At 42.5% G+C, this 15,489-nt stretch overlaps 1 protein-coding gene across 1 annotated transcript in view; it reads left to right on the top strand.

Annotated features, from left to right (window-relative positions):
• Window positions 1-15,489, top strand: part of LOC126260640 (uncharacterized) — a 564,809-nt gene that overhangs the window by 294,479 nt on the left and 254,841 nt on the right. The window contains exon 8 of the mRNA XM_049957978.1: window positions 8,207-8,311. Within this exon, the coding sequence (XP_049813935.1) occupies window positions 8,207-8,311 (105 nt within the window). The remainder of the gene's footprint in view (window positions 1-8,206; window positions 8,312-15,489) is intronic.

Below are 15,489 nucleotides of genomic sequence, written 5' to 3'. Positions count from 1 at the left end.
GCAAATCTGCGGTCCAACGGATTTAAGACAAGGGCAAACTTAGTCACATTGGCCATTTTTCCCATGCAGCAGAAATATGCCTCTGCTTGTGCAAACCAAAGAACAGGATTGTGTGGCCAGAATGGTGGCAAAGGCTTAGTGCTAATCCTGAAACAGTGCACTCTTCAACCATTGCATGGTTCGCTGTGTCTCTGTCACATTACTTTTCCTTCTGTGCACCTTTGGATCACCATTTGTCAGTGCTTATAGGGGAAATGCTGCCCAACAGTTGTCAGATGTGTTCTATATATAGGAGGAAAAAACTCAGGAATGGATAACAGATTTGATTAATTCCAACACATTAGGCTACTCTCCACTCATAACTCAAGAATAATTGAATTGAAGCTTAGCCTCCTTACAGAATCACAGTTTTTAATCAGAAAGGATGCTGAAAAACATCATAGCACGGTATCAGAGTGTAGTCAAAACAGAAAATAAATTTAAATCTAAGCTAAACATGTGCCTGGAGAAACAAATTGCTCATACAACCAAGCGCTCCTGGTGGCCAGGGTAGAAATACTTGAAAGCAATTCTCTTGCTATACAAACATGATACTCTACCATTGAAAACTACCGCCCCATCTCAATCTTACCTGCATATTCTAAGGTAGGTGAGAAAGTTATTTACACTAGACTAATGACATTCCTGAGTCAACACAATTTAATATTTGAAAATCAGAATGGCTTTATGAAAAACAAGTCAACATCAGTAGCATCAGCACAATTAATAGACAAAATAATAACGGCCATAGAGAACAAGGAGTATGTAACTGGAGTGTTCCTTGGTCTAGAAAAAGCTTTTGATTGTGTCAACATCACCATATTACTTGACAAGCTGTGGAACCTGGGTATCAGAGGAACTGGCTATGAGCTAATAAAATCGTATATGAGCAATAGAAAACAATTTGTCTTGCTTAAAACAAACAGTGGGTCTTACAAATCTAAAATTACTGATATCAAATATGGAGTGCCTCAAGGTTCTTTCTTGGAACCCCTTCTTTTCTTGATTTATGTTAATGATATACAGTATTGTTCTCCTAACTGTACAAAAATATTGTATGCAGATGACACATCAATAGTGTGTAAACACAAAGACTATGAGAGTCTGGAGGTACAGTGCAACAGTGTAACTAATGAAATAGTCAAGTATTTTAATGAAAGCCATCTAAATGTAATTGCTTCGAAGACTGCAATGATGGAATTTAACACAAGGAAACAAATAGAATTTGACATGAAATTATCCATAGGAAATGACATTGTAAAAAAGGAAAAATGGACAAAGTTCTTGGGAATTACAATCCAGGACAGCCTCAAATGGGACATGCATATTGATTCCTTAGCATGTAAGCTGTCGAAGAATGTGTTTGCTATAAATATGATTAGCAAATATTGTAAGGACATGTGTGTACTAAAAACTGCTTATCATGCCCTATTCTCATCAAACTTAAACTATGCTGTAGAAATATGGGGTGCAACAACTCAAGCCAACCTAAGTACATTATTAATACTACAGAAAAAAGTTATCAGAATTATTTGTGGTGCCAAACCTCGAGAATCATGTCGGAATCTGTTCCCAAAATTAGGCGTGCTTACCGTTATAGGTGTATACATATTGAAAGTTATATTGCTTGTGAAAACAATAAATCCGAATTTCAACTGTGACCTGCACCAGTATGATACAAGGCAAAAGTTCAGATACCATGTAAATAGCCACAGAACAGCTTTATATGAAAAAAATACACTTCATGCTGGGCTGAAGCTAGCCAATTCCCTACCAAAAAGTCTCACAACCCTTCCTACTAACAAATTAAAAGATCAGCTAAAAAGAGTTCTAATTGAAAACCCTTTTTATTCCCTAGACGAGTATTATATCTGTATGAAAAGTGCTTCATAAGTATGTCAAGCTCATAGTTTTAAATAACCTGCAACTAATATAATGTTGATAAAAACAATATTTGTAATATCATGATTGTATACTACCAAATGTAAAATCCATCAAAATGTAAAATTTATTAATACAAACAAATCTTTAGTTTGTAATTTATAAACTGACGTATTCAGAAGAATAATCTGTATGATGTCCTGAAACGGTATTATTTCTAGGGATTGTATTTGATTATTTGATGTTGAATAAATATTATTATTATTATTATTATTATTATTATCACTGCAAAACACAGGACTTCCTGCAAAAGATGGAGACTGACGCATAGTGTGCAGCAGCTTCATTCAGATCAGGACAACTAACTTTCTTAGAAGATTTTCATTAAATAAGAAAATCTGACATCTTACATTACTATTCTTCTCTCATGGTCAACAAAAGTCATAAAACATAAATGGGAAAAGCAAAAATATCTGATACACATGACAAATATATTCATTTAGCTCTCTGTTTCCAATGTAACAATTACTTCTGTATTCTACCATTAGTTATTAATTTTCATTCCAATAATCAAACAATGGAAAAACCAGGATGGAATGTACAATATTATGAAAAGGAAAATTGCTGCTCACCATTTAGTGGAGATGCTGAGTCATAGACAGGCACAACAAAAAGATTCTCACAATTAAAGCTTTCAGCCATTGGCCTTCGTCAACAATAGACAACAGACACACACACACACACAGACACACACACACACACACACACAGACACACACACACACACACACACACACACACACACACACACATATGCACACACACTCATGCAAACACAGCTAGTGCTCATGTTGCAGTCTCAGGCAACTGAAACCTTACAATTGCGTGAGACTGCAGTCATGTGTGTGAGCTGCGTTTGTGTGTGTGTGTGTGTGTGTGTGTGTGTGTGTGTGTGTGTGTCTGTCATCTGTTGTTGAGAAAAGTCAATGGCCCAAAGCTTTAATTGTGAGGGTCTTTTTGTTTAGCCTATCTGCGACTCGGTATCTCCGCTATATGGTGAGTAGCAACTTTCCTTTTCATAATTTTCATTACAATAGCATGACAATAGAGACCATCATATTAAACCCCCTGCCCATCCATACTTTAATCCATAATAAATACAATTTTGCAAAATACTTAATGATAACCACAACATTCTAGAATAAATTGTAATAATTATTGAAATTCAACTAAAATATATGTAAGAATGAACTGATAAATCCACATAAAGCATGCATGCATGCTTCGTCAATGAAGCAACAAAGTGTCATCCTCCCTACATGCTCCCAAATGCCAAGTGCAATCAGGCCTATGAGCACCTGGCTGCAATTCAGTATCAAAATGTCTCTTCATAGCATGTGTGGGCAGCCTGAAGTATCTTGTAAACACGGGTTCAGACCTTGCAATATTCCTCCATCCTGTATTAGGAGACAGCAGGGAAGGCTGAGGTACCCTCCCTCACAGACAGCAAACAATTTGGCCATTAAAACTTACTGCACACACAACAGCAATTTAGACCTTGGACTACACCATACATATTTGTGGATGTTTTCTGTGGCTGAAAAATGAGCTGATCCTGGGTGCAGACTTTCTTAGCCACTACAGGTTGCTAGCCGACATAACAAATGGCCAGCTCATTGATGTGACAACAAATTTAAAGACAGTGATACAGCACTGGCAGGCCACATTGTACAGGATAAAAACTGTGAAGTGCTCTAGACCATAAGATGACATCCTCAAAAAATTCCATGACCTCACTTGCCTGGCTGGTGCACCAAAGGACATTACTCATTTGATGGTGCATGACACAATAACCACGTCCTGCACTCCCACATCATGCCACCCACGTCAACTTGCACCCAATAGACTTGCAGTAGCAAAGGCAGATTTGAAGGTCACGCTGTGGGAAGGCACAGTTCGACAGTCAAGCAGCCCATGGTCATTGGTGCCACATTTAGACCAAAGAAAGACAAGTCATGGTGCCCATGTGGGGAGTGTCATGCACTTAGCTCACAAACAGTGCCAGACAGATCCAGTCCCACACCTTCAAGACTTTAGCCACGCATTGACAGGCTGTGCATTATTTAGCAAGATTGACTGTGCAAAGGCATATACCCAAATTCTGGTGGCACCCGAAGACATTGAGGAAACAGCTTTTTGAAAGCCTGTTTGTGACGTACGTTTTTTGCACTGCTGCCTATACCTGGCAGCAGTCCCTGGATGGCATATTGTGAGGCTTGCCATTTTTTTTCACATACCTCGATGATGTCCTGGCGCAGTCCAAGTTGCTGAAGATCCATTGCCACCACCAAACTACCGTCTTTCAGCACCGAGTGAAACTGGCATCATTGTCAATCCAGTGAAGTGTGCATTCAGTGTGATGAGAAACGAGGTCCATGGCCACTTAATTACCTCCACCAGATTGACACCATAGCTGGACAAAGTGCAAGTGATTCTAAACATGTTGCATCCTCAGATGCACAAGAAATAACTCCGTTACCTTGGCATGTTGAACTTTTACCGCCATGCTCTGCCCAATGCTGCCACCATGCAAGAGCAAATGACTAAGGCACTACACAGTCCCAATTCGAAAGGAAAGACCCCTGTGAATTGGACAGACATGCTGAAGTAGAGATTCATGGACTCAAAATGAAATGTCACAGAAGCAACACAGTGTGATCTTAGATGTAGTGGTGAATGCCAGCCAGAACGACATCAGCATGGCGTTACAACAGCACCTTGATGGGAGCTGGCAGATGTTCGGTTTTATCTCTAAGAAGCTATCGGATTCGCAATGCACTTGGAATGCTTATGGCCAAGAGTTGCTTGCGGTATATGCAGCAGTGAAATACTTCCGCCCATCAGTAGTAGTCTGACAATTTATCATCTTCACTGACCACAAACTGATTACTCATGTGTTTCACAACAATCACTCTGTTCACTGTGTCATATCCAACAATGTCACAATTTACTACTGACATCCGCCATATTTCGGGGATAGACAACATAGTCACTGATTGTTTGACCTGGGCGTGTGCCATTATATCATTCTTGTGAAAACTTTGAGGACGTTGGCAAAGTGCAGGAGAATGATGAAGAACTGCACAGTTTCTGTCACGCCACCTCCAGCAGCTTGCAACAGAGGTTGGTACCTGTCCCCAGAACTACATGGAAAATTTGGTGTGACATCTCAGCCAGTGCTCACAAACTGTTCCTCCCAGAGAAATTCCGGTGCAGTGCCCTCGACTGTGTGCACGTGCTGTAACACCCTGACACCAACAGGATTTTGGTCCTCCTTGCTGTGTGTTTCATCTGGTGCAGGTTTCAGAAGACTGCTGCAAATGGGCATGCTCTCACATGCCATGTCAGCTTGCCAAAGTCAGGAGGCACCTTCCCCAATGCAACATGTCAATTTGCACAAGTCCATGTGGACCTCATTGGCCTGCTCTCTCCCTCTCTTAAGGCACATGGTATCTTATAAGTATAGTGGACCATTTCACTCACTGGCTGCATCAATACCAATCATAGACTTCACTGCCAAGACCGTTGCCACCACATTCATTGACACCTGAGTGGCATGCTTTATATGTCCCAGTAATGTGACGACTGACCAGTCGCCAGTTTCACTGCACATTGTTCACACACGTTGCCAGACAGTGTGGCATCCGATTACACGAGACAACACGCTACTATCTGGCATCAAATGGCATGGTTGAACGGCACCACAGGACTCTGAAAGCTGCCCTAACTTTCCATGACACCTCATGGCCTGAGGCACTCCCACTAGTGCTGCTCGGCCTGCAAGTAATGCCAAAGGAGGAGATCAATGTGGCACCTGCCGATCTCGTTTATGGACAGCCTCTGACAAGACTGGGTAATTTTGTAGAAGTATCACTCCCACATGGAGCCATGGCACCCACTCCGGTAAAATACCTGCGCACTCAAATGGCTGGTCTCCGAGAGCACGAGCCGATGCAGTACGGCACTGGGAAGATATTCGTGCACACCAACCTGCAGCACTGCGTGCACATCATGTTGCATACCAACACAGAACAGTCACCTCTCTAGCTCTCCTGCTCTGGACCACACCATGTTATCACCTGCGGGAAAAAACGTTGGCCATTGAGTGCAACAGGAATCAGTCTACAGTCTCAACCAACCGCAACAAGCCAGCTGGCAACTTGCCTGCTCCAGCAGCCGCACGCTTTTTAGTCCCCGAGGAAGATCTGACAGCAGATGACACTATTCCCACCAGCAGTCAGACAGATCCTGCACCTGTAGCCACCAGTGATGCACAGCTGCAGCCTGCTGTTATTTTGGCACCACATACACCTTCCACCACACCAACCAGGCAGCCCGTGCTGCCGCCCGGACCCTCACCACAGCTGCCAGTGGACTACAGCACATGCCCTGGCCTCCAGGTCTGATTCAAATGTCTGTGCTGTAGAGAACCCATCCCCAGCTGAACACACCTTCAGCCGACAGATCCAGTCGAGCTCCAGACAGTGCCTCCCATGTCCTTTGCAGCTCCTGGGCCTGCGTTTATGTCTCTGTGGCTCTGCCACATTGGGTGTTAAGGCAAGATTGGTGTTTGTGCCAGCTACTGTATTTGCATTGCCATTGAGCTCCACACATTGCCCTCTGTGCCACCGGACTTGTCCTTAGCAGCTCTAGGACCCGCCTTGAAGTCGTGAAGACACCATACTCGTGTACACTCTCCGGGTCTGTGTTGCCTCGAGTTTTGAGGCTGGATCAAGCAATGCACTGTGCTCCCGCAACTGAGTCAGTTGATGAACTTGTGGGACATGCCACATGTGAACACCTGGACTTGTCATTCTTGATGTCACTCTGAACAATTTAAAAAGTGAAATTTGTTCTACTGTAGTGCATTAACTGTAGCACTAGAGAACACTCCACATCGTTATTAAGATATCAGTGCATTGGCCTTTGGGACATCTTCCCAACTGTCTTGCAGCCACATGCATACACCACACTTTGCTACAGAAAGTTTCTAGCCAGCACATGTTACTGGCACTGTCACTAGCTGACTGTGCAAGGACACGCCCAACAACGCCAGTCCGGCATGCTGACTTCATGGGCCACCAGCCCTCCACTGCTGACCAGCCCAGCGCAGCTGCGCCCACACTGTCACCATGCAACATGCAAACTTAAACAAATGCAGGCCACGGACCGATCGGCATTTTTTTTTGCAGCTATGGAACGCTGCTCCCTGAGAGAAACGCATGAAGGGCAGAACTGCAGCACAGCTGACACAACTAAATGGTGCCAGGCATTTGCATGGCCCACACATGCAGCTTTCTTGCTACACCAAATTTTGGCAATGGTGCATCATGCACAGGCCCATGTGGGACAAAGAAGGCAGGCAGTGCGAGCTGGTAAAGGTGATGCAACTCATGTCTCCAACCTTTCTCGTCATCTCCGACCTTTCTCGCCATAAACCAAGCCAAGTTAACACGATCCCTCACAACCGTGTATGTGAAATCTTGCACATTTTCTCATTTCACGACGTGCATCTATTCATTTTGTAGAGCTTTTTCTCCCACCTGTGAAAGTCACGACGATCCATGGGTCACATCAAAAACTGGACTTTCGGAGATGCAACATTTGTTTTGCGTGGTCCACATGGTTGCGCCACAGCTCATCACCAGAGTGTATACCCCACCAAGATCGGTCATTGAACCATACTGCCAGTACAATGGATCTGTATGTATGGACATTAATGATAAACATTGTTTGTGCTATCTTGTAAAGTATGGAAAAGTAAATGTGTGTCACTGGCAAAAACGATTCCCATCATTTCCTGTCACCAAGTCTCACCCTTGAGCGTAGTGCTTGGGTACAGCAATAAAGCCAGATTGCTGCATGCTTATGACTGTAAGCAGTGACAACCAAGTCCACACTTCAATATATATTTGAATAGAGCTTTTTAACAGTGTTAACAATAATACTACCTTTGCACAAAAGGCATCTTTTGAAGATTTGTTGTTGTGTTTTGGGTTGCATAATACCACAAATTGTCAAAACTATTTTGAAAATTTTAATTGTGTCCATCAGCACTACTTTCAGTTTCACTTCCTGAAAGTAATCATTTGCCACGCATTCTGTCTCCTTGTAGCTGTAAAATTTTCTCAGGAGACTTCTCCTTTTCATACAACTTAATTCTTTGTGTATACATGTGTTAAAACTAAATCCACAGATTTTCATCTTATGGTGTGGTGTTATTTCAGAACAAGTATCTGTGTGACGTACAGGTGTGGGATAGACCATGGCTGCCTAAACGTGAAGTTACAGAACTAAATTGCACTGCAATAAATGCAAGACGGAAAAGAGAGGTGAGTGAATGTTCTGAATAATGAGTTATTAAACTTTTTTAGGAAGTTATGGTATCTAGTAGCAGTGAGTATAAGAGGATTGTTCTTTGCCTCACAATATTTACCATATTTACTGAAGTATAAGATGATCTTGGGTATGAGGTGACCCCCCCGCCCCCCCCCCCTCTTTCTTAAGAGGCTCATTGAAAAAATTTATTTTTGCCTTATTCTGACTAATCAAAATTACAACTGTTTTACTGATGTAAAGTATCTGCCAAAGAGTTAACATGTATCTATTCTAAACTTGTGCCATATATTGTCTATATTTTGAAAATACTACAAGAAATAAAATAAACAGAAAGATTGGTTCACATTAATTTTCCGGCCATTTTGTTTTCTACTTTTTTTTTTCTTACTAACCCTGTAGTCTGTAGTCTGTGTCTTCCATCCAAAAATATCAACAGCCTGCTACCCTCTCATTGGCTGTGTAGAACCAGCTGACACTCTCCCTTTAATTCCAGTCATATGTCATGGTGAGTGTCAACAACATTGTAGCGAGACACACATAAGTACACCTCTGGCCCCTATCTACACTTTTACCATCCTCTGCAGAAATGGATACTGTTGTTGAGCATTTGCCCAATTTTAAAGTCAGTTTGATTCAGATTACAAGTAGATTCAGGCAAACTGCTGTTTAAATGTGGTAGATGTTCATAAAAAGCCAAAGTAGGTTGTATAGATTCTCATTGTTGGCAACATGAGGAAATTTGCCACTCACTCATCATTCCCCTCACCACAATCTTCAAAGCTCACAGCTGAGCTGGTGTCACTGTTCCTCTTCCAACCCTCACCTTGAGCAACTGTGAAAAAAGACTGCAATATCTTCTACAGTGCAGGTCATATGTAACAACACCAACTAATATATGAAAGAAAGATTGCAGTTACAATTCTGTCCCATTCTCAGACCTCTGCTCATCCCATGATCCATAGTGATGTCTGTTGTTACTATCCCCATGACGGGTCTTGCTGCGGTAATTTATTCTAGCGATAAGAATTACTGTTAGTTTAGTATAATTTAATTCCTTTGTTAGATATTTCATTTTGGATTAATTTTTCTTCTTGTTTCAACTGAATGTCACAATCATCTTCTAAAGATGATTAAAAGCTGGTAACACTTTTACCCTGTATTCTAATACATGAACAGTGACCAAATTTGTAATTTGCAACCCACTTAGTAAATCATTAGACTCCCATAACCGAATAAAATACTGGTCTGGTTTCTGAATCAATGTTTTTTGAAGAACAACATTTCTGTTTTTGAATGTTACCTTTACTTAAAAATCAGCATTAATGTTTGTATACCTAATCCAAATGTGTTTGACAATGTTTATTGCAAACCTGTTCTAATATGGTACAAGTTTGTACAATGGTAGAATTTAATGCTATTTCTTTGTGTGTTTCACAAAATCGTCACATTTTAATCCAAGCAATAGGCTGTTGCAGTGCCCAGTTCATAGGTTCTTGCATATCTCTTGCACTAGTGTCATGTGAGTCAATGTCACATAATCATTCAAGCAATGTTGATACTGTATCAACCAGTTCAACATATTGGGAAAACTTAAGCCTTTTTCGATGCAAATATCAATTGCCAAGCCTTGCCTTCCCGAATTTTTCAAAATAAATCTGCACGACTTCAATAGTCAAAGCTTCATCTCTAAATGTAAGATGACCTCTATAACTGTAAGACTATTCTATACAATCTACCATCTCAGACTTATGTGTTTGTTGTCAGTAGTTTGATAACTTTAATTTGGGAAAAATAGAAATATATACTCTGCATGTAAACTGTTATGTAGACACTTGTGGGAGGCCTTACAGATGCACATTTATTTATTTATTAACAGTATTATGAGAAGGGGAGTTACTACTCACCATATAGCGGAGATGCTGAGTTGCAGATAGGCACAACAAAGAGACTCTCACAATTAAAGCTTTCAGCCATTAAGGCCTTTGTCAACAATAGATGCACGCATATGCACACACACACACACACACACACACACACACACACACTCAAGCAAACACAACTCTCGCACCCAATTGCAATGTCAGGTAACTGAAACCACACTGCAAGCAGCAGCACCAGTGCATGATGGAGTGGTGACGGGGTGGGGGTAAGGAGGAGGCTGGGATGGGGAGGGGGAGGGGTAGTATGGTGGGGGTGGCAGACAGTGAAGTGCTGCAGGTTAGACAGAGGGCACGGGAGATGTTGGGGGGAGGGGGGAGTAGTGGATAAGGAGAGAAATAAAAAGACTGGGTGTGGTGGTGGAAAGACGGCTGTGTAGTGCTCGGATGGGAACAGGGAAGGGGCTGGGTGGGTGAGGACAGTGACTAATGAAGGTAGGATGTATTGCAGGGAAATTTCTCACCTGTGCAGTTTAGAAAAGGTGGTGTTGGTGGGGAGCATCCATAGGGCACAGGCAGTGAAGCAGTAATTGAAATGAAGGATATCATATTTGGCAGAGTGTTCAGCAACAGGGTGGTCCACTTGTTTCTTGGCCACATTTTGTCATGGCTATTCTTGTGGACTGAGAGCTTGTTAGCTGTCATACCTACATAGAATGTAGCACAGTGCTTGCAGCTTAGCTTGTAGACAACATGACTGGTTTCACGGGAATTATTTATTTATTTGTTTATTTATCTATATCTGCTATAAATGTACTGTCTTTCTTCAAACTATGTTTTAAGCTAAGTAAAAGGTTTAATGTTGCGTCGCGTGTCCCCGAAGCCAAACTAATATACCCGTACTATACGGCTTGTCCAAACCACTCCATTTTTCTGTTAGTAGACGTATCGCAGGTTTAAGCTACGTTACAAACAGAAAAAGAGTGCGATGAACACAGAAGTTACAATGTTAGAGGATATTTCTTCGTTTATCGTCGGGTGCATCCCTAACGTTATTTCAGATAGAAGATTTTGACCTCCGAGAGGAGGTCACAAAACTTCATTGAACTCTTTTCCCCCATCCATCCTACTGCTCGACTCTCGCACCTTTCAACTTCAGTCTGTTAGGCCCAATGAAAAATGCTGTCCATGGGAAGCAGTACATGAATGATTTGGAGATTATTGGTGCAACAAGACGGCATGTCCAGGATCATCCAGTAATGTGATACCATGCGGGGATACAAGCCCTATCAGTAAAGTGGCTCAAGGCAATCAAATTGAATGGAGACTATGTTTAAAAATAGGGTTGGAGCCAAAAGAATGGGAAATAATACGCTATATTGGAATCATGAATGAAACGAACCTGCTTTCAGAAAAAAAAGAAATTGTTGCATTACTTATTGAATGTCCCTCATATACAGGATGGCCGCTATCGACAGGGGATCTCAAGTTGATTCCGTATTTCTAGATTTCCAGAAAGCTTTTGACAACGTTCTTCAAAAGCAACTTCTAATCAAGCTGCGGGCCTATGGGGTTTCGTCTCAGTTGTGTGACCGGATTCGTGATTTCCTGTCAGGAAGGTCGCAGTTGGTAGTAATAGACGGCAAATCATCGAGTAAAACTGAAGTGATATCAGGTGTTCCCCAGGGAAGCGTCCTGGGACCTCTGCTGTTCCTGATCTATATAAATGACCTGGGTGTCAATCTGAGCAGTTCTCTTAGGTTGTTCGCAGATGATGCTGTAATTAACTGTCTAGTAAGGTCATCCGAAGACCAGTATCAGTTGCAAAGCGATTTAGAAAAGATTGCTGTCTGGTGTGGCAGGTGGCAGTTGACGCTAAATAACGAAAAGTGTGAGGTGATCCACATGAGCTCCAAAAGAAATCCGTTGGAATTCCATTACTCGATAAATAGTACAATTCTCAAGGCTGTCAATTCAACTAAGTACCTGGGTGGTAAAATTACGAACAACTTCAGTTGGAAAGACCACATAGATAATATTGTGGGGAAGGCGAGCCAAAGGTTGCGTTTCATTGGCAGGACACTTAGAAGATGCAACAAGTCCACTAAAGAGACAGTTTACACTACACTCGTTCGTCCTCTGTTAGAATATTGCTGTGCGGTGTGGGATACTTACCAGGTGGGATTGACGGAGGACATCGAAAGGGTGCAAAAAAGGGCAGCTCGTTTTGTATTATCAAGTAATAGGGGAGAGAGTGTGGCAGATATGATACGCGAGTTGGGATGGAAGTTATTAAAGCAAAGAGGCGAGATCTATTTACGAAATTTCAGTCACCAACTTTCTCTTCCGAATGTGAAAATATTTTGTTGAGCCCAACCTACATAGGTAGGAATGATCATCAAAATAAAATAAGAGAAATCAGAGCTCGAACAGAGAGGTTTAGGTGTTCGTTTTTCCCGCGCGCTGTTCGGGAGTGGAATGGTAGAGAGATAGTACGATTGTTTTTCGATGAACCCTCTGCCAAGCACTTAAATATGAATTGCAGAGTAATCATGCAGATGTGGATAAATGAGGGCAAACTGCAGGAAACGACAGCTGAGAGGATAAGAAGCAGAAACAGGTTATATGGGTGTACAGTTACGAACGTATTCCATGTAGGTAGAGCTACTGGAAAGAGGAGGGTAAAAGATCTCTGATAGTAACCCCAGTACCAGCAACAGGCAGATGGCCCACTAGCCGAAAGTAAACCAGAAAACTGTGTGCAACATTCTGCATGAGAACTACCACTATCTGTGCCACTTACAACACGTGCATGGTTGATTAACTACTAACTTGTCTTCATGGCGATGGTTTTGTCGCTGGTTCGTCGCACAACCACGACCGTGCTTGAATGTCTATCATTTATCTTACTCACAAATGAAGCTCCCTTTGTGGGGGGAACAGTATCATCAATTTTCACAGCGCCCACCTGAGGGCTATTAACAATCCCCATAATATGATGGTAGCGAATCATCAGCACGAGCCTTAACGTGAATTACTGGCGACTGCCATCTGCGACCAGTATTCCTTCCACAACACGTCACAGCCGAGGCATATCTACGCTTCCTGTTGATGACCCTGTCTCTCCTGCTGAAAGAAGTGCCTTTGGTGGTGTGGAGGCTACTGTGGCTGTTACAAGATGGTGCTCCAGCTCACTACCCTCTTGAGTGCGGAGCTGAAACACTGTTTCAGGCACAACAATCCCATTTCCTGGTGTGTTCCCATGTGTCCTTTCAATCATTAGAATCTACACAGTCAAAGAACTCTTATCTCTGTCTTCAAGAGAGTACCTCCCGTGGAATGAATTTCCAACCATGTGTCCATGTGACCTTGAATGCTCTGTATCTCTCAAGGAACGTTTCCTGCAGTTTTTCCCCATTTACCAAAACCACCCTTCACAGATAAAGCTGTCTCAAAAGTTGTTCATAATACACTCTAAAAGACAAAAAAGCAACGTCGCACCACAAAGGACTTATCCGTATTTGGTAGATATCGTCAGATATGATGCACATGTACAGACAAACTAATGATTACAAATTCAGAAAAATTTGGTGATTTATTCAAGAGAACGGATTTCACAAATTGAGCAAGTCAATAAAGCGTTGCTTCACCTCTGGCGCTTCTGCAAGTAGTCGTTCAGCTTGGTATCGATTGACAGAATTGTTGGATGTCCTGCTGAGGGTTAGAGTGACAAATTCTGTACAACTGGCGAGTTAGATCGTCAAAATCACGAGCTGTTTGGAGGTCGCTGCCCATTGTGCTCCAAACATTCGAAATTAGGGAGAGGTCTGGCCACCTTGCTGGCCACGGTAGGGTTTGGCAAGCACGAAGACAATCAGCAGAAACTCTCGCCGTGTGCAGTTGAACGTTGTCTTGCTGAAATGTATGCCCAGGATGGCTTGCCACGAAGGGCAACAAAACAGGGTGTAGAACATTATTGACGTACTGCTTTACTGTAAGTGTGCAGCAGATCACAACCATAGATGTCCTGCTATGAAAAGAAATGGCACCCCAGACCATCTCCCCTGCTTATCGGGCCGTATGGCGGGCGACCGACAGGTTGGTATCCCACTGCTGTCCAGGGCGTCCCCAGACACGTCTTCACTGGTTCCTGGGGCTCATTTCAAAGCGGGACTCATCGCTGAAGACAACTCTACTACAGTCAATCATATTCCAGGCCGAAGATGTGGCTGGAGACGTCCCAGACAGCGGTGGCTACCAACCTGAATGTTGCCCCCCTTATGGCCCAACAACCAGGTATGATGGTCAGCGGTGAAATTTCTTTTCACAGCAGAACCCCTTTGTTCGTCTACCACAGCACCCTTACAGCATAGCGGTACGTCGTTGGTAATCTACGGCCCATTTCGTTGCCCTTCATGGCAAGCCATCCTGGGCTTGCGTTTCAGCAAGATAATGCCTGCCTGCACACGTCGAAAGTTTCTTCTGCTTGTCTTCATACTTGCCAGCAAGGTCGCCAGACCTCTCCCCAACTGAGAACCTTTGGAGCATTATGGTCAGGGCCCTCCAAACAGCTCTGGATTTTGATAATGTAACATGGCATTTGGACAGAATTTAGCTTGATATCCCTCAGGAGGAGATCCAACAATTCCATAACTGCATAAGGCCAGTGGTGGGCCAAGACGCTACTTATTGCTCGATTTGTGAACCTCTTTCTCTTGAATAAATCATCCAATTTTTCTAACAGTGTGATAGTTTGTCCGCACATGTACAGTCGTGGACAAAACGAGCGAGACCCCTCGCCTTTTCGTTATGCTGATCCGCACAGCTTTAAAGTCTGCTACACAGCATAACAGGCAAGTCAATGAAGTGTTACCAACATACTACGCACAGGTGTGAAATTGGGAAACTATCCGAACTTTGTCAGACTGTTTTCAATCATGAGTAAGACTATATTAATGCTGATTAGTGTATTATACACAACACGTAAATATAAGATATGAATGAAAGAAGAAACGCTAATTAGTATGAACTGTAGTAATAAAAATTAATTTCAGCTTACCGAGATAACGTAACTGTTTTAGTAAGACAAAGTACCCCAGATCTTTACGAATTAGCAAAATATTATGTGCATTCGGTCGCGAAACGGTCTGTGTCAACATTCAGACCAGTCATACTCGATTACCGTTGCTGACCTACCATGAAAGTGTGGAAATTTAGCAATGCGTGAAGATTCGTAACAAAATTCAGCTAAAAATCATCCAGTGCCTCACTTAAGTCAATTCAATTATTGACTG

Source organism: Schistocerca nitens, chromosome 5, assembly GCF_023898315.1.
Source record: "Schistocerca nitens isolate TAMUIC-IGC-003100 chromosome 5, iqSchNite1.1, whole genome shotgun sequence".
NCBI classification, from domain to species: Eukaryota; Metazoa; Arthropoda; class Insecta; order Orthoptera; family Acrididae; genus Schistocerca; species Schistocerca nitens.
The sequence above is the reverse complement of the archived record's forward strand: the minus strand, read 5'-3'. Positions and strand labels throughout refer to the sequence as shown.